Raw genomic sequence first — 21,844 nt, 5'->3', positions numbered from 1 at the left:
CCACCTTTCTCTCTTCCTCCTTCTCTTCTCTCCTCCTCTTTCTCCGTGTCACTCCCTCCCTCTGTCACTCTCCCTCTCCCATCCCTCTCACCCTCTCCCTCTATAGGGGGAGATGAAAGAAAGAAAAACGATAAAAATGAAAAGAAACAGAAAAACGAAAATAAAGAAATCCTGAACACATAACCCCCCCCCCTTTCTCCCACCCCCACCCCTTAAGAAAAAAAACGACTTACCAATCGGTGGTGCAGCAGTTAATGAGCGAAGGGAAGGTCCTGAGCCTCGTCCTGAAGGTGTCGCCGACGGGGGAGACCGCCAACACCAGGTGCAGGTTGGATCTGACGCGGTCGATGAAGTATCCGTAGAGAGTGAGCGGCGAGGCGTCCATTTTCTTGCCCTTGTGGTGGAGAAGTTGGAAGAAGTCGGGGTGTTATCACGGCCGTCGGTGGAGTGTTAGGTTATAGCACAATATTCATGAGGTCAAGCTTCGTTTTGTGAAACAATGCTACGTTAATTCTGGTAAATATATTTTTTTTCTGTACTCTTGCAGGTCACTAGATTTTGATTTTAAAAATAAGAAAATAATATGTATCTCCTTACAAAGGTGTTCAAGGTTTAAAAATCAAGTTACGTTTTATGAAATAATGTTACGTTAATTGATGTCTGGTTGATATGATTAATTAATTAAGAACAAGACTGGTGAAGCATTTATATCTCCCCACAAAGGTGTTAGAAAAAACACAAAGTCGAGTTTTGTAAATTCATGATACGTTTACTGTTAAATTCAATTAGTAAGGAAACGTAAATCATAAATCTCTGATTAGGCTTCGTTAATATGTATATATATATATATATATATATATATATATATATATATATATATATATACATAATATATATATATATATATATATATATATATATATATATATATATATATATATATATATATATATATATATATATTATTTTTTTTTTTTTTTTTTTTTTTTTTTTTTTTTTTTACAGATTTCGATTAAATAAAGCCTATTGATATAGAAGAAGAAATTTCATTGCTACCTAACATCAGGTGAATTACATAAACATTATCATACATACATACATTCTGTAGATAATTAGGATATGATTTTCATATACAATTAAGTTAAGAAAAGTCAAGTTAAGAAAAAGTCATTTAGGAGACTGTCCTGAGCAAAAACTCTCATACAATATATATCACTACATTTCAGTTGACTATTAACCAGACTGAATACCTGAAAATTATGAATCACTACGAATCATTTTAATGTTCTATTGGGGCAACTAAATCGTATTATTTCGGAGAATAGGAATCTCTACTTACCAATATATCTATTATCTTACCATTACTATCATTATGTAAATAATAATAATAATGATTATATTATTGTTTACAAAAATGATAACTATATCATCATCATTGGATTATTATCATTGCTATTGTCAAAATTATCATTATTCTTATCGTCAATATTGTTAAAGTTCATATTAGTATTACTACTGTTTTCATTATCGTCATGATCATTATCACTATCGTTGTTGTTATCATTACTATGTATTACAATCATTAGCAATATTATTCCCATTATCATCATCATTTTCGTTACAATTATCATTACCATCATTAGTATCCCTTGCAGTAGTCTCAACAGACATTATCATAATCATTATTGTTAACATCATTACTTCTATATCACCATTTTTATCTATTATATTACTATGATCGTTATGAACAATTGCTATATGATTGTGAGACAAGTTATTGGGATAGTAATGATCATCAGTCGTGTTCGATTATAGTTATTAACCATATAAATATATTATTAATGTATTATTATCATTGTTACCGGTATCATTACCATAATTTTCAGTATAATTACTTTCATCATTACCAAATAATTATTTCTACCAATATCCTAATTATACCATCACCTTTATAATCACCAATCGGAAAGCAATGATAACAACTGCAACAAATATTCACTGAATGAATTCTAAAAAAGAAGAAGAAGAAGAAGAAGAAGAAGAAAACAAAGCAACTCACAAACCCACATAATGCGATTATGTGGTTTCAGAGAGACCATGTTATGAGGCGACACCAATGGCCTAAGAAAAGAGAACAGATTTAATGTGTCTAAGATCTTTAGAATGCTTTATTTTTCATAAGGAATGTGCTTTCTTAATGACACATTCAGAGGAAATATTATTATATATAACATAACATAATCCCTATCTAATGATAGTTTTTAATGATCTACCTAATGATAGTTTTGATGACCTATCTAATGATAGTTTTTAAAGATCACTTTAATGACTGTTTTTAGATACTGATGACGAAACAGATATTCCAACCAAATAAACCGATAGATATGAAGAATAGATAAATGAAACGTATAAATAGAAATGAACAAATGTGAAAAGAAAATATAGATATCTTAGGGAAATTCAAGCATTTAATCATAAGTGACATTAGAAAAAAGGCGACATTTGGTAACCCATTGATGACAAGGCGGCACAGTTGATGATTCCTCGATTACTGATTAGCTGATGGTGATATTACACTGACAGTTAATTGGCTGATGATGATTATTTGGTAATTAGTAAGCAGTTGATGATAATCATTTGATATCTGACAGCTTTGCGATGGTAATTATTTTTAAAATGATGCTTTTCGGATATATTACATTTACTTAATTATCATCAACCTCTTAATTACATCTCCCCCATTAATAAAACAATAATAAAAGAATAAAAAAAGACAGTAGGTTTATATTAGTACACGATGAAGACGGACACTCACTAATATGCAAATCATCCTCAGTTACATATATATGTACAGGCTTCTACACACATTACCTTATTGTTAACTTTAAATCTTACCATAATAATATTATCTCTACACCTTAGACACATTTCACTTAATAATTCCCATGCAGACAAAACGAATAATCAGAAAATCACCTGATATATATTTCTCTCTTCTATTCTTATCTATATATGTATTCATTTTTTTAGGAGATAACAAATACTCATCCCGTTGGTACCGTATCTTGTTCTTCATGTTCTTCACACTAAGAAAAGAACAGATTGGCTTTTGTTACAGATCCGGTGCACGTCTCGGGGTATGATATCACGTGGTCAGTAACAGGCCCAGATTTATAAGGTTTATTTATACGCAAAGTTACTCATTATCACCTTCAGTCATACTCGTGTGTATTCAAGTTCACAGGCCTCACTATACTCACTCATATTTCTCCATATTTAATTTCTCCATATCTATACTTAAGTTTATTAATTTTCCTACTCATAATTATGCAATACATCTCCGTACTCAGTGATTAGAGAAAGACATATATCCTCATATTTATTCATTCACTCACGGTCATTTTTTTATACTTTTTTCCACAATTATTCATCCATACTCATAATTACCCATTCATAATTATTTCTGTTTACACTTATAGCTTTTATATTCACATTAAGCCTAGTTACAACTTATTATCATTATTATTATTTATTATTATTATTATTACTATTATTATTATTACCATTACTGTGTCTCTTTCTCATCACGAACCAAATTCCGTCAAGAATCATGTCCTTAAACAATTAAAAAAAAAAAGCCACGATACACGAGGAAGGGAAATAATCTAAGGTCTACACACACCACAAATCAAAATCGAATTAGAATTAAAATAAAAAAGCAAGTTGATTATATCCTTACATCAACTTTTTTTTTTCTCTCTCTCCCATAAGGCTGGATTCGAAACGAGAAAGAATTTTGCCAGCTACGGGATTTTTTTTTTCCTTTTTATTTGAGTGAAAGAGAATGTCAAGCTTATCCCTCTGTTGTTGGGTTTGGGAAGCTTTGAACATAGAGTGAAAAGACGAGAAAGAAATGGATACATAGATAGATAGATAGATAGATAGATAGATAGAACAGATAGACAGGTAGATATAGGAAAAGAGAAACACAGAGAGAGAGAGAGAGAGAGAGAGAGAGAGAGAGAGAGAGAGAGAGAGAGAGAGAGAGAGAGAGAGAGAGAGAGAGAGGAGTAGGAGTAGGAGACAAGAAGGCGAAACAAAGGGCGAAAAAATAAGAAAGACAGAAAGGGAGATAAATCGATAAAGAACGAGACAAAAAAAATGAAGGCAGAAAAATATATGAAGTACTTTGTGAGAATAAAGATTAATGGAAGTTTCACAAGCAACAGATGACGGTACTTGTAACAAATCCAATCGACCTGATCTTCTAGACGAATTAAATGTAAAAGAATCCTTGTTGTACAGAATATGTAATCCTCCATTCACCCCCCCCCCTCCACCATCATCTGTCACTCGTAAAACTCACACGAAAAAAGGGTGTGAAGAAACGACCACGAAGTAAAGTGAGGGTGAAAGGAGAAAAGAAAAACGAAAGAAATGAAAAATAAAAATAAGGAAAATAAAGCCGGCCTGACTGCGCATTCAAAGCCTCCTTCAGACTCTCAGTCTCGAACTTCTCAAAGCAAAATTTTCTACTCTCGCTATGGCAACATCAAATCACTTCCTGTACAGTGGAATACTTGCCGCTAACAAACAACAAACAACAACAACAACGAGAATTCTCCAGTCATTTTTTTTTCATTTTTTATGTATTTTTACCCTTTTTCTATTTTTGTCCCTGAATTTCTATCAAACACGAACTGGAGTATATACTATTTTTTTTCTCTCTCTAATTATAAATACATATATTGTTAAATAAATGAATAAATAAATAGAAACTAGCATGCAATAAATCTAAAATCTTACCACGTCCAGCCCCTGGAAAATAATGCAAAACATCATGAAAATACGATTCTCCTGCAACACTGTGGAAAGGGATTTAAAAGTGTTACGTAAAGAAAAAAAGAAAAAAAAAGTGCAGATTTAATTGCATTCAAGTGATGTCATTCTTGTTGTATTTACGAGGCGGTGAGAACCTCCTAGTGTTTTCTTTTCTATAATTTATTTTATTGTTTTTCTACTTCGTCTACTTAAAAGCTTTTATTTTTTGGAATCTACAGAAAAATATGTATTTTAAGTTTTAAAATCTACAGAGCAGTTATATATCTTTTTATCCAGAAATCTTAGGAAAAAGGTTTATGGTGTGTTTTAGTTCAACATGCAGGTGTTTCAAACGAATACAAAAAATAATAATCCTTATTTCTATTTATGTAAAAAAGATTTTATTTAATCTTCTGTAAAAGCAACATCTTATATAAAAATTAGTAATATGGAAAATTATTTTAGTGCCAGAATGCTTTTGCTACGTTAGTGTTGTAAACAAAAAAACAAAAAAAAAAAAAAAATCATATATCATCGCACGTTCTGTTAGTGTTGTGGCTGACGATATGTGGTGAAAAAAGGCTGGTATAAGACTAAAAATGCACTGCAATGCACAACTGTACCACTTGATGTGATGCAGTGTAGGGCTGTTCAACATGTACTATGATTTACTACGAGGATATGCCAGTGTATTAGAGTCCTCACTTTGCCTCTTCTTTTTAATGATGAATGAACAGATAGACAAATAGATAGAACAGCTATGTATCTGATAGTAAGAGCTACATTATTAAAGGCGTCTTGCTGCTAAAGTACACTGGTGTCTTACGTCATTAAAATATATTACATTGTATTATATAATACAGTTATTAATATTATTATGAACTACATCTTATATACAGCTACTAAAGGGTTAAGAGTATACTTTATTCTGTACACTATATACATTATTGACATATACAGTATAACGTTGTTACTAAATATGATAACTTGGGCGACAGAATGTCAGTCTACTTAACAGTAAACTTTCTAACGGGTTATATCTTCCGTCGTTATACATAACTGTATAAGTAATTAAAACTATAGCAATAACAATTATAACAGTTTAGATCCCAGAAAAATACACTATTCTTACAAAATCCATAAATAATGCACTTTATTACACGATTCAATAGTGTTTCTCAAATAAATAAGGTAGTCAGAGAATCGGATTCAATTAACGTTGTGTATCATCAGGTATCGCATGTGACTATCACCTGCACACTTGCAAAATACAGAATACTAGCAATAGCAATATATGTAGGGATTATTCTGATGGATAAGTAGATGAACCCGAAAGAAAAGGGATCCTAAATCCTTGTATGGCTGTACATTATGCAGGATATAGTGTAATAATGATAACGATAATAATAAAGTTACAATAACAAAAAAACAATAATGAAAATGTTAACAAAATAAAAACAATAATAATAGTGATAAAAATAATGATAAAAATAATAATGATATTAATACTAATGATAAAAATTATAATTCTAATAATAATAATGATAATGAACATGAATAATAATAACGATAATGATAACAATATTAATAAAAATAATGATAATAATAATAATGATAATAATAATAATAATAATAATAATAATAATAATAATAATGACAATGAAAATATCATATACTAGTAAATGATAAAAAATAATAAAGATAATGATAATAACAACAACAGTAATAATAATAATAATAATGATAATAATAATAATAATAATAATAACGAAGATATTAGCAGCCAAACAGTTCTATTAAACGAATACTTTAAAACATTTTCCGCAATCCCACTTCTCTGTTGGCCTTTGTAAACATTAATAGCGACTTTCTCATACGCTTTCTGCCTATGACTTGTTTGTAGCTTTTTTAGGCAATGGGACGTTGCTAGATATCTGTTGCTTGAAGACATATCAGTAAGTAGAAGTGTTGATTTGCATGTGAAATAAAAAAGACCTGGAGTTTATCTAGGTCAGTGTATTGTGCAAAGATTAAGTGCAAAATGGACCTGTTACTATGGCTTGTAGGAATAATACGCAGGTGATCATAGGTTTTAGACATTCGTGTAATAATACGTTGTAGAGTATCAATATGAAACAAGGATAGGCTATACCATATACTAGATAATATCCTTGATGAAGCAATTCTCCGGTGCAGCATTTTTGTAGAAAGTTATTTCGTGCTGTAAAAGTGCAGCTAAAATGCATTACACCACAAGAAGCTATCATGATACAGTGCAGCGAAACACAGTGGTTGAAAAAAATAAATAGAACAGTGTATGCAGATACAATTCACATCCCTACATCTACTCCACCTACGAGTACAAAGCCAATGCATTCTAATAATGATAATAAAGCACCTAATCCACACCCCAATCCACACCAATCCACTCTCCTCCTCACCTCCTCCTTCGCCACCAGCTGGATCTTCTCGAGGATCTCCGCCTTCTCCTCGTTCGAATAGAGGTTAGGCAAGTCCCCCGTGTTGAGGAGGGTGTTCACGTCCTCGACGAAGGCCTCGTCCTTGATCTGGGTGTCCGTCAGGAGGAACACGGTGGGACGCCCCTCGCCGCCCGCCTTCATGAGGGCGCGCTTGATGTCCTCGCGCCACTCCGCCACGCCGTAGCCCTTCGTCGCCTTGATCTGGGGAGAGGGGGGGAGGCTTGAGAGTGAGGGGGGAGGCTGGGGGTGGGCCGGGGAGGAGGGAGAAGGGGGAGGGTAGAAGGAGAGAGAGGGAGGGGGTGGGAGGGAGAGGGCTGAATAAAATTAGGGAGGAGCTGAAGGCAGATGGGAGGAGGAGGAGTTGAGATGATGGGAAGGAGGTAGAGAGAGAGAGAGAGAGAGAGAGAGAGAGAGAGAGAGAGAGAGAGAGAGAGAGAGAGAGAGAGAGAGAGAGAGAGAGAGAGAGAGAGAGAGAGAGAGTAGACAGAGAGACAGACAAACAGTGAGACGTACGCTCATATTCAGAGACACTTCAGACACCTTAAACGGAGAGCCGGACCGGGATCTAGGGCCCGTCAGCCAATCACCGCCGAGCTGCCTTGCGTCGTGATGCCGGACCTCCACCAGAAAAGGTTTCTGAAGTGTCTCAATATGAACAAGAGGCAGACGGACACATTGGCAAAAAAAGAAACAGAGACAAACAAACATACGGACAAAAAACAACAACAGAAACAGACAAACCACCAGAGAAACAAAGACCTATAGCTACCACCCCCTCACATTACCTGGAACAGATCGTAATTCGCCATGAACGTCGCCAGCTTCGTCGCGCTCTGCCTGCCCGACCCCGCGAAGCCGATGAGGAGAGCATGACCCGAGTCCTGCTTCAGGATCCTGCTGAGGCGCGCCACGTGCTGGATTACGTAGTGGAACATGACCAGGGACATGCTCGACTTGCTGATGGCGTTGTGCTCCTCCAGGTAGTTCTCCGTCATCTGCGTCAGGTCGCCCATGCTCTGGATCTGACGGAGGCGAGGTTGAGGAGGGGGAGGAGGGTGGAGGGGGGAGTGAGTTTCGACTTTTTCTTCTTTTTTGCAGATTCGTTATTATTATCATCATTGTTGGATTTTGTATTTTGTTTTGTTTTTCTTTTGTCGTGGAGTGAAATAATTTCTGAAATTGTATTTCCCTTTATGTTTGTAATGTAAAGGTGAGGGGGATTGATTCATGTAGGTATCTATCTATCTATCTGTCTATTTGCTCATGTTTATTTCTGTTTATCTATATACGTATAAGTACACGTAAACACACACACACACACACACACACACACACACACACACACACACACACACACACACACACACACACACACACACACACACACACACCACACACATACACACACACATAACACAACACAGTCAGGTAATTAATTAATAGATCTCTCCACTCCCTTGCAATCACGACGAAATGCAATAATAACGCAATGACAACAATAAGCATCATCCAGCAACCAACCTAACCACTAACTAATCCACAATTTACCCACAGTTAACTCCCTCACCTCGTCATAAATCTCTGTTTCGGCGACTGGAATCCATAATTACCCACAATTAACTCCCTCACCTCGTCATAGGTCTTCGTCTCCGCATCAGGTATCATGAAATCACCGAAGATAAGGCGGCTGAGGTGTTCGGGCGTGACCTCGTCTTCCCCTTCGGTTGACGATGTGGCCCAACACGTGTCTCAGCTTCTGTCCGAACACCGACTCCGCCACCTCGCGCACGATGCTCAGGAATTTTTGTCTGCGGTGGAATTTTTTTTAATGCTTTTTTATGCTTTAATTATGTTCATATTTTATTTTTTAATGTTTTAGGTTCGTTGTTTTGATTTGTCAAATGTTTTAGATTTTTTTATGTTTTAAGTTCGTTTTTTTTTCTTTTTGATTATTTTTTTTTATTTTTTATTTTTGGTCACTGTTTTAATTTTCTTAATGTTTTAGGTTTGCTAGTCGGTGTTGTGTTTGTTTGTTTGTTTTTGTTTGTTTGCCTTTGGTCGAGAAAGATGTTTCGTGTTTTTTTTTTACGTTCATTGTTGTGATTGTCAGAGTTTTTTGTTTTTGGATACGAGTAAATTGTTAGATAACTTCTTAAGGTGACGTCTGAGAAATAATCATGAGTGGCTAAAAATAAGAAAAGGAAGGCACTAGAAACATTAAAAATAATTTGTATATAGTTATTATCTTATTTACGGAAAATAATCCAACTTTCATTTACGTTATTTTAGCTCTACCAGAAATCCATCTCAAAGCCGAAAACAAACCCAGTGACAATTAACCAACCCCCATGTCCCGAGAAGCAAGATAACGCAATCCAGAATGACATATACAAGAGAAAATAATATCTAAGACGAACTGTCAACGTAAACTAAAACGTAATCTAAAAAATCTAAAACGAGTTGTCAGCGTAATTCAAAAAATAAAAACGACTTGTCAGCATAATCACACACACAAAAAAAAAACGAATTGTCCGCGTAATAATAATAATAATAATGATGATAAAAGACTTGTGAGCGTAATAAAAAAGGCCTTTTCCCGGAGGCGCATCCTCACCGATCCTCGTCATCGCACAGCCTGTCGTGGAAGACCCTGTAGACCTCGTGGAGCCAGAGTCGCACCAGCTTCTCCGAGGAGCTGAGGGCGCTGTTGGGCACGAGGAGGATGCCCGAGACGACGCGGGAGAAGTCGCGAAGGTTGAAGACGTAGTGGCTCTTGGCAGGCGTCGGCAGGAAGGTCGTGGTGGTCCGCTTGTACACCTGCCGCGTCGCCTCCACCACGGCCTGTGGGAGGAGGAAGGAGAGGAGAGGGAGGTTTTCGGGTGGATAGGGATAAGTTCAGGGGTTTTGTTCCAGGATATTTCTCTGTCGAGAAGGATTTTTTTTTTTTTGTGGGGAAGCGGATATATCGCTATCATCGTGTGGACGGAAAAAGATGACTTGGAAATTAAATCAGACGGAAGATTATCCATCAAGAGCGCCTTCAAACATTAACCCATCAGGAAAATAATATTAGAATGGCGAGCTCGAGAGATTCACATAACCCACAATATCCACTCGTAACTAACACGGCCTATCCCCGAATAAAACCCCCCACACCCTCGTCCCCGATCCACCTACCTTGTCGAGGCTCTGCATGGCCGCGTCCTCGTGCTGCGCGAAGTGCCACTTGACGATCGAGCCGTAGATCTTGTCGAGCGTCGCGTCGTCGAACTCGTCGATACAGATCACGTTGAGGTGCCGCGTGAACCTCCCGCAGATGGCGTTGCGGCCGGAGCTCGGGAGCCCCATGGCGCCCACGAATAACTGCAAGGACGCTCATTCTTTATACTTACGTTGAGCGATGAGAATGCTGGACTACAGCACAAATACTCTACAAGAAAATGGAAAGAAATTGAAGATCGTAACCTGTATCGATTTCACAACAACTAAAACACAACCACATTGTAAATCATCCCCAACCTTACCACCTAAAGCAAACTAAAACCCTCACCCCCTCTCTCGACACCCCCCCCCCTCCCCAACCCCAGAGACAAAAACCCCAACCCAACCAACTCCAAAGTCCCGTCTTCACAACCACTTAAACACATCAAACTGACCCACAACCACAATAATAAAAAAATCCCCCCAAACATCAAGACCAAACACAACCAAAGACACCCCCCCCCAAAAAAAAAAAAAAAAAAAAAGAAAAAGAAGAAATAGATAAATAAATAATAAATAAGATAAAATAGAATAAACCGCACTCGACTTCAACCCACCGAATCCACCAGCTCGATCTTGGACGTATCCTTCTTGTCGTAGAAGTGCTTATGGTCGAGCCACTGCCGCAGGAACTCGATCGGAGGCTGCGCACCGTACGGCTCCTTCTGCGGCATGTTCACGTCGTCGATGAACACCACGTATTTCCTGCCCATGGCCGGCCCGAACACGCCCTTCCTCCGCCTGGGGGAAGGAGACGTGGGCGGGAATGGACGAATATATTAAGGGCGGAAACATGTGTAGAGGTTTACGTAACAGGAGGATGTTTCGATGACAGGAGGGGATTGAGGACTGAGTGAGGGGAATGTGCATGACATAAGGACGTTTGCCTAAATGAGATTGTAGTGACTAACGATATGAACGTAACTAGAAAACGTTTCGCCCGCAAGTTGGGTATGAATTACGAAATTTACGTAATAGAAGAGCGTGTGGGATATTAATCTTTGCAAACGTGATACTTGTAGTGATTAATGAAATCTTTTGCTGGGGAAAACAAGGGAGAAAAAAGCCAAGAAACAAAGGAAACATTATAATGCAACCTATCTGCAATCAGATTTCTGAAATCATTATTGTCAGTACTATTAATTATCATATTACTATTTTTAACCTCATTATATCTTACGACCATCGCTACTGCTACCATCAATGTCACCACAATCTCATCAGCATAAGGTAAACACAATCACCATCATTAACAATCATTATTATAAAAGATGAATAAATGATAATAATAATAATAATAATAATAATAATAATAATAATAATAATAATAATAATAATAATAATAATAATAATAATAATAATAATAATAATAATAAATAAACCATCCCGTCAAACACGTTCCCAACCTGTCTACTTTGGACATGATGATATCCTGCGCCTGGCTGGCCGACGTCCTGGCCGAGAAATTGACAATGTTGACGATGAACTTGTCCTTCGGGAGATCCACCAGCAGGCTCGTGGTGGAGGCGCTCTTGCCCGTGCCCGAGGGACCCAGCACCAGCAGGGGAACGTCGTGGTCCAGGCAGGTCCTCAGGAAGAACTCCAGGCGAGCTGTCTCCGCCGTCGGGATCAGGAGCGTCGAGACCTGTGGAGGCCCCAGCGTGCGTGTTGTGGGTTACTTGGATACGGTAATGGGTAAAGGGTAAAGGATAAAGGGTAAAGGGTAAAGGGTAAAGGGTAAAGGGTAAAGGGTAAAGGGTAAAGGGTAAAGGGTAAAGGAAAAAGGGTAAAGGTAAAGGGTAAAGGTAAGAGTGGGTTGGGTTGGGTTTCTTTATCGTAATGATGATGCTCATATATGCTTTATAAGTCATTTCCTATGCCTAATAGTTACTACCTTTTGCTTCTCCTCCTCCTTCTATACTATAGCTATTATACTATTATTACTATTACTACAACTACTACCATTAATATTACTACTAATAATACTATAACTATTATTATAACTATTATTAGTACTACTACTACTCAACTTCCACTAGTAATAATTCTCCTCCTCCTCCTCCTACCACTACTTTTAAACTATTGCAATTACTAATGAAAACAATGAACATAAAATTGCATGTTCCGAAATATCTACTTACATCCTTGGGTGATCGAAGAGGGACACCACATGCACGGTTTTAATTGGGAGCAGGGAATTGCATGCAAAAAGCGTGTCAAGACGGATCAGTGACAGTTCAGAGAGAAATGACAGCTGTTACAAAAAGCTCAATGGATCAGTGTACATTACGAGTGCACGTAATATTTACCTTACAAGCGTACATATATATTCAAGCTAGATGTAAATGTTCTTTTATTGGAAATTCAAAAGCAAGCTCGTTTAGGAAAATTTGCTTTTAAGTCTACAAGTATCACATCAATTTAAAAAATTTCCATAGATTCTCACAATCATCAAATGTCATTGTGTTAAAAGCAATATTTTGAAACTGATTCATGCTTATAAAATCATCATTAAAGAGCACAGTAGAGAATATGGCCGTAGCATCTGGTCCTTAAGGACATCAATCTACTCAAAACGTAAGTCCCTCGCCACACAGGAATAATCACAAATCATAATGATTATCAATTTAGTCATAGGTATCCAAAAAATAAGAAAAAATAAATAAAGAAAAAAATAATCTCACAGCATTTACCACAACATCATATTAGCCATACGAATAATCAGAGCAAATCATCAGCAGTCATCGCATCAAAATCATCATAACACCACCTTAGCCATGCTCACCATAAAACCATAAACAGTTTTCACATGACAGTCACCACAACGCTACCTTACCCATCCACATGCTCACTAAAAATAATGAACAATAGTCATCCCACAAATACATCACAAAACGACCCTAACCATGCTCATAAAAAAAAAAATTAACAATATTCAGACAGAAGTCATTGAGCCTACTTAATTGAAAATCATCAACAGCCATCACACACAAGTCATCACAAAAGAAAATCACCAAGGTCATTACACACACGTCATGAAGCCGCCTTAGTTAAAAATCAAGAAATCATCACTAAAAAAAGTCCTTAAGCGTCTTCATACATAAAAAAATCCTCATCAGTCATCACACGGAAGTCACCACAACGCCTACCTTAGCGTCGGGAGGGATAACGAGTCTCTCCTTATCAATGGTATCATACCAGGGTACCCAACGTTGCGTCTCTCGCTCGTATAGGTAGTCATATACGAGACCGCTCTCAGGGGGGAGCATCCTGGGGGGGAGAGGGAGAAAAAGAGAAAGAGAAAGAGAAAGAGAAAGAGAAAGAGAGAAAGAGAGAGAGAGAGAGAGAGAGAGAGAGAGAGAGAGAGAGAGAGAGAGAGAGAGAGAGAGAGAGAGAGAGAGAGAGAGAGAGAGAGAGAGAGAAGGAGAGAGAGACATTATTATTATCATCTTTATTGTTTTTTATGGTGGTATGGCGAGCTGGTATTATCCACGCAATGGAATTGATAAAAACTGCAATGTGTTTTTTTTTTGTGGTATGACGAACTGGTATTAATCAGGAGAAAGTGGTAAGAGGAATTCCTTTTTGTTTCATGTTGGGATATTGAACATCATATAATGTGTAACAATGTGGTACTAGGACTTGAGGGGAATGACAGTTGATAGCAATCTTCAAACCGATTCCAGTACTTAAAATCCTTAAGCAGACAAAATAATTTCACCTCATCGAACACCCTCTCAGTCTTAATCTCACCCCCCCTCCCCCTCCCAGATTCGAGCACATAACCCCCTCCGCCCATCACCTACCCTTTCGTCAGCTTAAAGCAATCTGGTTTGGCGAAGCGATCGTAGCGGCCGAGCACCAGGTTCCGGAAGTACTGGTCGAATAGGCGTCGACTCGTGCCTGGCGAAGAGAGTAACGAGGCTCTTGGAGTTAATGCCGTGTCTGTGTGTGTGGGTGGGTGGGGGGGGAGGGTATGAGGACTGTAGTGTCAGGTAATTTTAAAGATAGGTAGATATTGAATCCCGGGATGGTTTGTGGTTGCTTTGCTAATGAGAATGATAGATGTCAGGGGGAAAATATACATACATATTTATATCTATCTATTCCTCTATCTCTCTGCCTATCTATCTATCTATCTTCCCGTCTATTTATCTATTTATCTACCTATATATATATATATATATATATATATATATATATATATATATATATATATATATATACACATATGTGTGTGTGTGTGTGTGTGTGTGTGTGTGTGTGTGTGTGTGTGTGTGTGTGTGTGTGTGTGTGTGTGTGTGTGTGTGTTTACGTGCGCGTGTGCGTGGATGTGTGCTTGCATGTGTGTATATAACGTACATCTACACGTACAAAAATACACCCCACCACTCCCAGGTACCCTAAAGAAACAGTAGAAAACGTACATATATAAACGAGAAACATCACCCCCCCAGCCCCACCCCCAATGGTAGAGCACTATTCAACCAACCAGTCATCCCCTCTCACTCACAAACTCTCTACATCTACCGCAACAAACCCTATCTCCCCACCCCTCCCCCCAACCGATATTTGACCCCCAGAGACCCTGACCTGTGATGGTGGAGCCGATGGTCCACGGGATAGTGAAGATAATGAGAGACTGCAGGAGCGTCGTCATCTTGTCCTCTGAGATTTTGGGACCAAGGGGCTTCCCGGCTTCTCGGACCTCGTCCAGCAGGGAGTCCAGCAGGTGCGAGAAGGACTGTGTCGAGAGGAAGTGGTGGGAGAGTTAGAGATAAGCGTTAAGAGTTTATTTCTGTTCTGTCTCTCTCTCTCGCTCTCTCTGTCTCTGTCTTTCTTTCTTTCTCTCTCTATCTCTCTTTCTCTCTGTCTGTCTGTCTGTCTGTCTGTCTGTCTGTCTGTCTGTCTGTCTGTCTCTCCCTCTCTCTCACTCTCTCTCTCTCTCTCTCAATACTAGGTTGAGTGACTGAATTGTACATATTATGCTATTTATGAAGATGAAACCATACCCATTATGCTTATTAAGTAAATAATCTTTCGACAAATTACAAAGAAATAATGTTATACAGATTCTAAAATCCAACCACCGAAATTATTTAAAACGCAAATACTTTTAAGAAGAAGAAGAAGAAGAAGAAGAAGAAAAAAAAAACACGCCATTAACATTAACGAAAAGAGAGAGGAGAGGAGAGAGAGAGAGAGAGAGAGGAGAGAGAGAGAGAGAGAGAGAGAGAGAGAGAGAGAGAGAAGAGAGAGAGAGAGAGAGAGAGAGAGAGAGAGAGAGAGAGAGAGAGAGGAGAGCAGGGCAATGAATTCTACCTGAAACAAGTGAAGCTCTGAAGTGTGGATCATAAACTTGCATTTCTTCCTCACGAAGTCGTAGACGGGGGGCAGGAGCCACTCCAGGACCTCGTTCACCATTTCCTTCACGGGATCTGTCACGGCCACGGGAAGGGCGGCCAAGTACGAGTCCTAAGGAAGATGGGATAAGGTAAGGGTTTCGGTTTCTGTTGACTTATCTGTCTGTCTAACTGTCTGCCTATCTATCTATCTACCTATTTATCTGTTTATCTGTCTCTCTGTCTGCCTATCTATCTGTCTACCGATTTATCCGCCTGTATACCTATGTATCTCTCTTTCTTTCTCTCCCTCTCTCTCTCTCTCTCTCTCTCTCTCTCTCTCTCTCTCTCTCTCTCTCTCTCTCTCTCTCTCTCTCTCTCTCTCTCTCTCTCTCTCTCTCTCTCTTAATCTACCTATCTATATATACATATCTGTCTACCTACCCTCCTATCTAATCATCTATCTACCCATTTATCCATTTACTTTTCCAAAACATCGCGTAGTTCCTCCAAGTCACTTTCCGCTTTTCGCAACGTGAAATAGACTCTTCTTGTCCCCACGAGAGAACACTAAGGGAGGAAACGAAACGAAAAACCGTCTCATAGCAAACGGATTTGATTTCCTTCCTGTTACCAGTCAAATTCACAATCAACAACTTACATTTCACCACACAATCATACAATCAAGATCCAGTACATAACGACACAATCACTCGTAAAAATAATACTTCATTATACTTGCACAACAAACAGTTAAGAATCAACAATCAAAATTTAACCACAAAACCAATTCATCATTTAGCCATACAACTAACTATCAACATTTAACCACAAAACATCGCGATTCCCAACACAGAAGCGGAATTTAGCCTCGACCCACAAAGCCAATACTCATTACTTGACCCCGTAATCGGGAACAATAAAAACAATTCACATAACCACAACCAACCAAAAAAAAAACCACAATGATAACCTCACAACCACAACCAACAGTACACATAATCACAACCAAAAACACACAGCCACAATAAAAAAACACAACCTCACAACCAACAACACACACAAACACAACCAACCTCACCAGCACAACCTGCAACCACCACTCAACCGCAAACCGACCTTCAGCGGCCTCCAACCCAGCTGCCTGTTCTCCATGTAGATCATCCCGCAGCGAGACACGGTTGCCGGCGACGCCTGCTCCAGGTCGGAGGTCTCGAACATGACGCTCATCTTGCCTGGCATCTGCAGCGGGAACAGAAATGAGGAGGAGGAGGAGGAGGAGGAGGAGGAGGAGGAGGAGGAGGAGGAGGAGGAGGAGGAGGAGGAGGAGGAGGAGGAGGAGGAGGAGGAGGAGGAGGAGGAGGAGGAGGAGGAGGAGGAGGAGAGAGGAGGAGGAGGAGGAGGAGGAGGAGGAGGAGGAGGAGGAGGAGGAGGAGGAGGAGGAGGAGGAGGAGGAGGAGGAGGAGGAGGAGGAGGAGGAGGAGGATAGTAATAATAATAATAATAATAATAATAATAATAATAATAATAATAACAACAATAACATCAACAAACAACAACAACAACAATAATAATGATAGTAATAATAATAGAAATAATAACATCAGTAATAACAATAATAACAATAATAACAATAATAATTATACCTGTAATAATGATTTTGATGATAATATAAAGATGATGATAATAATAACAACAACAAGTATAATGCAATAATGATAATAATAATAATAATAATAATAATGATAATAATAATAATTATAATGATAATAATAATAATAATAATAATAACAATAATAACAATAATAACAATAATAATAACTATAACAATAATAAACACATTTTAATCACTAACACAACCACTTTTACTAACACTCCTCAATTATCAAATTTGATAATTCACACACACCCAAAACCCTCCCTCCCTCCCTGACACTGAGCCCGACCTGTATAATTTCTCCCGACATGAGACACAGCTTCTTGTTGTCGTCCAGGACCGTGTTGAGGTTCTCGACCCAGGCCCCGTCCACGGGCCCGTCGAGCACCAGCCACCGCCGCTCCTCCGAGTTCGACGTCGCCATCTCCCGGAAGGTCTTCGCGAGCACGCCTGCGGGAGTGAGGGAGGGGGGGGGATGGGGAGAGGGGTGCTATTACTTCATGGGGTTTGTTTAGTCATAGTCGCAGGCGCGTCTGCGCCTACACACACACAGATATATATGTATATATGTGTATATATACATACATAATACATACATATATATATATATATATATATATATATATATATATATATATATATATATATATACAAACATACTTCTCTATGTCTCTTTCTCTAACCTCCCTCATACTCTCCTCCCCTTCCTCTCAATCTACCTATTTATCTGTTTACCTATCTATCTATTTTTATTTCTCTCTATACCTACCTATCAATTTATCAGTCTATCAATTAACTGATAGACAGGTACACCTATATCATTCTATATCACACACGTCTATACTCTGATTTCAACGTCCCAAACCAAACACAATAACCATACTTTTTAGAGCAGAGGAAGAAGAAGAAAGAAAAAAAAAGATGAAAAAGAAAAAGAAAAGAAAAGAAAAGATTAAAAGGGAAAGAAAAGAAAGGAAAAGAAAAAGAAAGAGGAAAAGGAAAAGGAAAAGGAGAAGAAAGGAAAAAAGAAAAGAAAAGGAAAAGACAAAGAAAGAAAAGAAAAGAAAAGAAAAAGAAAAGAAAAGAAAAGAAAAGAAAAGAAAAGGAAAAGAAAAGGAAAGAAAAAAAAAGGAAAAAGGAAAAAGAAAAAGAGAGACCGAAAGCGACTCCTCACCGTCCGACCATTCGTGGGAAAAGGGGTCATACGCCCCGTACAGCTGGCCGAGCGTGAGCGCCTTAGGGTTGATAATCTTGAACTGGACGCCGCGCTCGTCGCCCATCTTCCTCTCGCGGCCGACCTTATCCACCGCGCTGGCCAGACCCTTTGCAACGCGTAATATAGTCTCGATAAAGTATACTTAATCTCGGGAGTATGTCGTTCCTACTTGTTAAATTTGGACCTACTTATATATTATGAAGGAAAAATTGTAGTTTTGGTTCTGTTTATTTTAAACTGACATACACGATTTTCCCTTTTCTTCAGTTTAGATTACAGAGAAGGCAAGAGTGAGACACAAAGGACAAAGTTCAAACAGACAAACAAACTTTTAGTTAACAAGATGACCTAAATCTTGGTATTGAGGTTATGAGTCACATATTGAGATTTTTTTTCTTCTTCCATTTTGAAATTTAGGTTATGTGCAGCATACTGATTAGGTATTTACATTCTTGTGATTTTAGTTTAGTTGAACAGGAGCTGTATGTAATTTGTAATTTAATGAACAAGGCATGAGTTTATTTAAGAGTTGGGAATACTAGGATTAAAGCTGTACACATGAACAGTTTATCTTTCAGTTTAACTAAAACACCACAAACACCGCTTATAATTATTTAAAAATCATTACGAAGAACACAGGCACAAGTACACATTCACTAACTACCAACCATGCACAAACAGTGTTGCCATTGATATTGCCACAAAACTGCTAGACTGGACTTTAAAAATCGCTTGACTGGACTTTAAAAACGCTAGACATAAGATTAAAAGCTCATCTTTTTCCCGCTCAAAAAAGACTTTAAACAAACGCTAAATATAGAGTAAACATTCAACATTTCCCCGCTAGATCATAACTCAAAAACTCTATTAGATTTAGCGGGGAAAATCGCTAGAATGGCAACACTGTGCACAAACATACGCGCCACTTCTCGACTAAATTGAGGGGAAGTTCAGACATGCGTAGACAGAAGTCCTTCAGATAAAAAAAATATAGTTAGGACATAATTTGTTTCCTCATCGGGTTATTTTAAGTAAAAGGTTATTTAATTGTGCCGCAAACGCCGTTTAACAATTTTTTGTTAGTATCTATGAACGTTTATAATGAAAAGGGTTCTTTCTTATCTTATCTTAAAGCTAAACACAAATAGCTAAATACATTCTTATTCTTTTATTTACTTATCTACGTATTTATACGCATATTCATATATATCTAAATAAAATGAAACCCAATCCATTCTCCCGTTCACAGACTATGCTCTTGCACAAACCTGCCCATGCTTACAATCAAAACCAGAAGTCGGGTCATGCAAATGCCAACAACACTCATGCACGGAAACTACATGGCTTCCTACCTCGGATGAGTGTAAGGCCATTATCAGTACACGGAATTATCATTGTGATTTTGAACTATCCAAAAATTTGAAGATCCTTTTTTTTAAACACAAAAAGACATAGATATGGAGCCTTCGACGCGTGGAAGGTCCTCGTTATGAATTTAGTGGGGTCGACCAGCGCACAGGGAGTCAGGGAGAGGTAAAGGGTAGAGGGGGGTGGAAGGGACAGGGTCTGAGGTGAAGGAAGTTTGTACAGTTCGAAGTTTTTTAGAGGGAAGAAAGGGTTATTTCTTGAAAAAAAAAAAAATATATATATAATAAATAATTACATATGGATATTGGATAAAAGTTTGCATGTTTCTTGTGTATGTTACTTACACACTGATGAAAACAAAACACAACACAAAAATGATACTTTACAAAAAAAGGGACAAAACCTTTCGAAATACTTTGCAAATTCATAAGAATGTATATTTCTGTTTGATACGAAAACTGAAAAAGAGTGTTTCAGAAAACTGATACGAACCACGGAAATAACAACTAAAGTCATGAAGGTAGACGAAGAAAAATGAACGAAAAGAAAATAAGAACACGATAGCAAATAAAAGAATGAGAAGACATTGAATAAGAAATAAAAAGAACAGGCGAAGAACAAACAGAGACGAAATACAAGAAGAGGAAATATACGCCATGGCCATCGCGTGCGCTGGTCTTGGTGCAGATCAATTCATACTTTCGAAGAGAACGACAAGGGTGAAAAACTTTTTTAAAATTTTGGAAAGAACAGGTGATACGTCGTTGCTTCTCGTATCTGTTGGGGGATGGACAGGGGTTCTCGATGTGGAAATTCTTGACAGTGTAAATGGTGAATATGTCAAAAAGCGAGAGGTGGGGAGGGGAGAAAGAGAAAGAGAAGGGGAGAAAGTGTGTGTGTGTGTGTGTGTGTGTGTGTGTGTGTGTGTGTGTGTGTGTGTGTGTGTGTGTGTGTGTGTGTGTGTGTGTGTGTGTGTGTGTGTGTGTGAGAGAGAGAGAGAGAGAGAGAGAGAGAGAGAAACTCTACTCTCACAGACTTTTTGCTAGACATGTTGTTTACGTAAGTTCCCTGTAATACTGCCCAGTGTCTCTGCAAAAATAATCAAATTCCAGTCGACAGCTTAAAAGAAAAACATTCTTTAATAATCTACCATTGTTAGAGGGAGGTGAAGGGGCGGGGGTTGTGCATTAAGAAAACTTGAAGTAATTATATCAGAAAATAAGAAAAAAAAAACCTGGCTCTTACACCACGGGTCAGAATAACGATCACGTGACCCAACACAGAAGAGGTAGATTAAGCTTCCTTCAGCAAAGTATTTCGCTCATGTACTGTACACAAGGCAGCCAGCGGCACTACGAGCAAAAATCCATCTCCAAACAACAGCAAAGTCAATCAAACCAATACGTTTATAGCTATGAATAATAAATCAATATAAAAAACACAAGTTTATGAGTTTATTTGCTGCCACATGAAAGCCATTATCAACCACAGCGGAGCCAACGTTTTCTCTACTCAGATTACGTATCGAAAAAAATGTACAAATAAAGCATCCCAGAAAATAATAATAATAATAATAAATAGATATATATATATAGATGGATGAGAACCCCTCTGATGACGGCTTTGAACATTCCAAGTCTCCTTTGGCGGCCCTTCTGCTGCAGTGCCCTCGCCAGCGTCTGCAGGTTGGAAGGGGAGA

General features: G+C 38.1%; 1 protein-coding gene across 1 annotated transcript in view; it reads right to left on the bottom strand.

Annotated features, from left to right (window-relative positions):
• LOC119576759 (dynein heavy chain 3, axonemal-like) overlaps positions 1 to 21,844 on the bottom strand; it is a 67,095-nt gene that overhangs the window by 23,286 nt on the left and 21,965 nt on the right. The window contains 17 exon segments of the mRNA XM_037924399.1: positions 234 to 394; positions 7,263 to 7,502; positions 8,087 to 8,315; positions 8,923 to 9,029; positions 9,031 to 9,109; positions 9,916 to 10,142; positions 10,479 to 10,664; positions 11,120 to 11,303; positions 11,969 to 12,207; positions 13,712 to 13,873; positions 14,199 to 14,259; positions 14,369 to 14,465; positions 15,129 to 15,306; positions 15,885 to 16,037; positions 17,024 to 17,146; positions 17,851 to 18,011; positions 18,736 to 18,883. Of these exon segments, the coding sequence (XP_037780327.1) occupies positions 234 to 394; positions 7,263 to 7,502; positions 8,087 to 8,315; positions 8,923 to 9,029; positions 9,031 to 9,109; positions 9,916 to 10,142; positions 10,479 to 10,664; positions 11,120 to 11,303; positions 11,969 to 12,207; positions 13,712 to 13,873; positions 14,199 to 14,259; positions 14,369 to 14,465; positions 15,129 to 15,306; positions 15,885 to 16,037; positions 17,024 to 17,146; positions 17,851 to 18,011; positions 18,736 to 18,883 (2,735 nt within the window).

Source organism: Penaeus monodon, chromosome 9, assembly GCF_015228065.2.
Source record: "Penaeus monodon isolate SGIC_2016 chromosome 9, NSTDA_Pmon_1, whole genome shotgun sequence".
In the NCBI taxonomy this organism is placed as follows: domain Eukaryota; kingdom Metazoa; phylum Arthropoda; class Malacostraca; order Decapoda; family Penaeidae; genus Penaeus; species Penaeus monodon.
The sequence above is the reverse complement of the archived record's forward strand: the minus strand, read 5'-3'. Positions and strand labels throughout refer to the sequence as shown.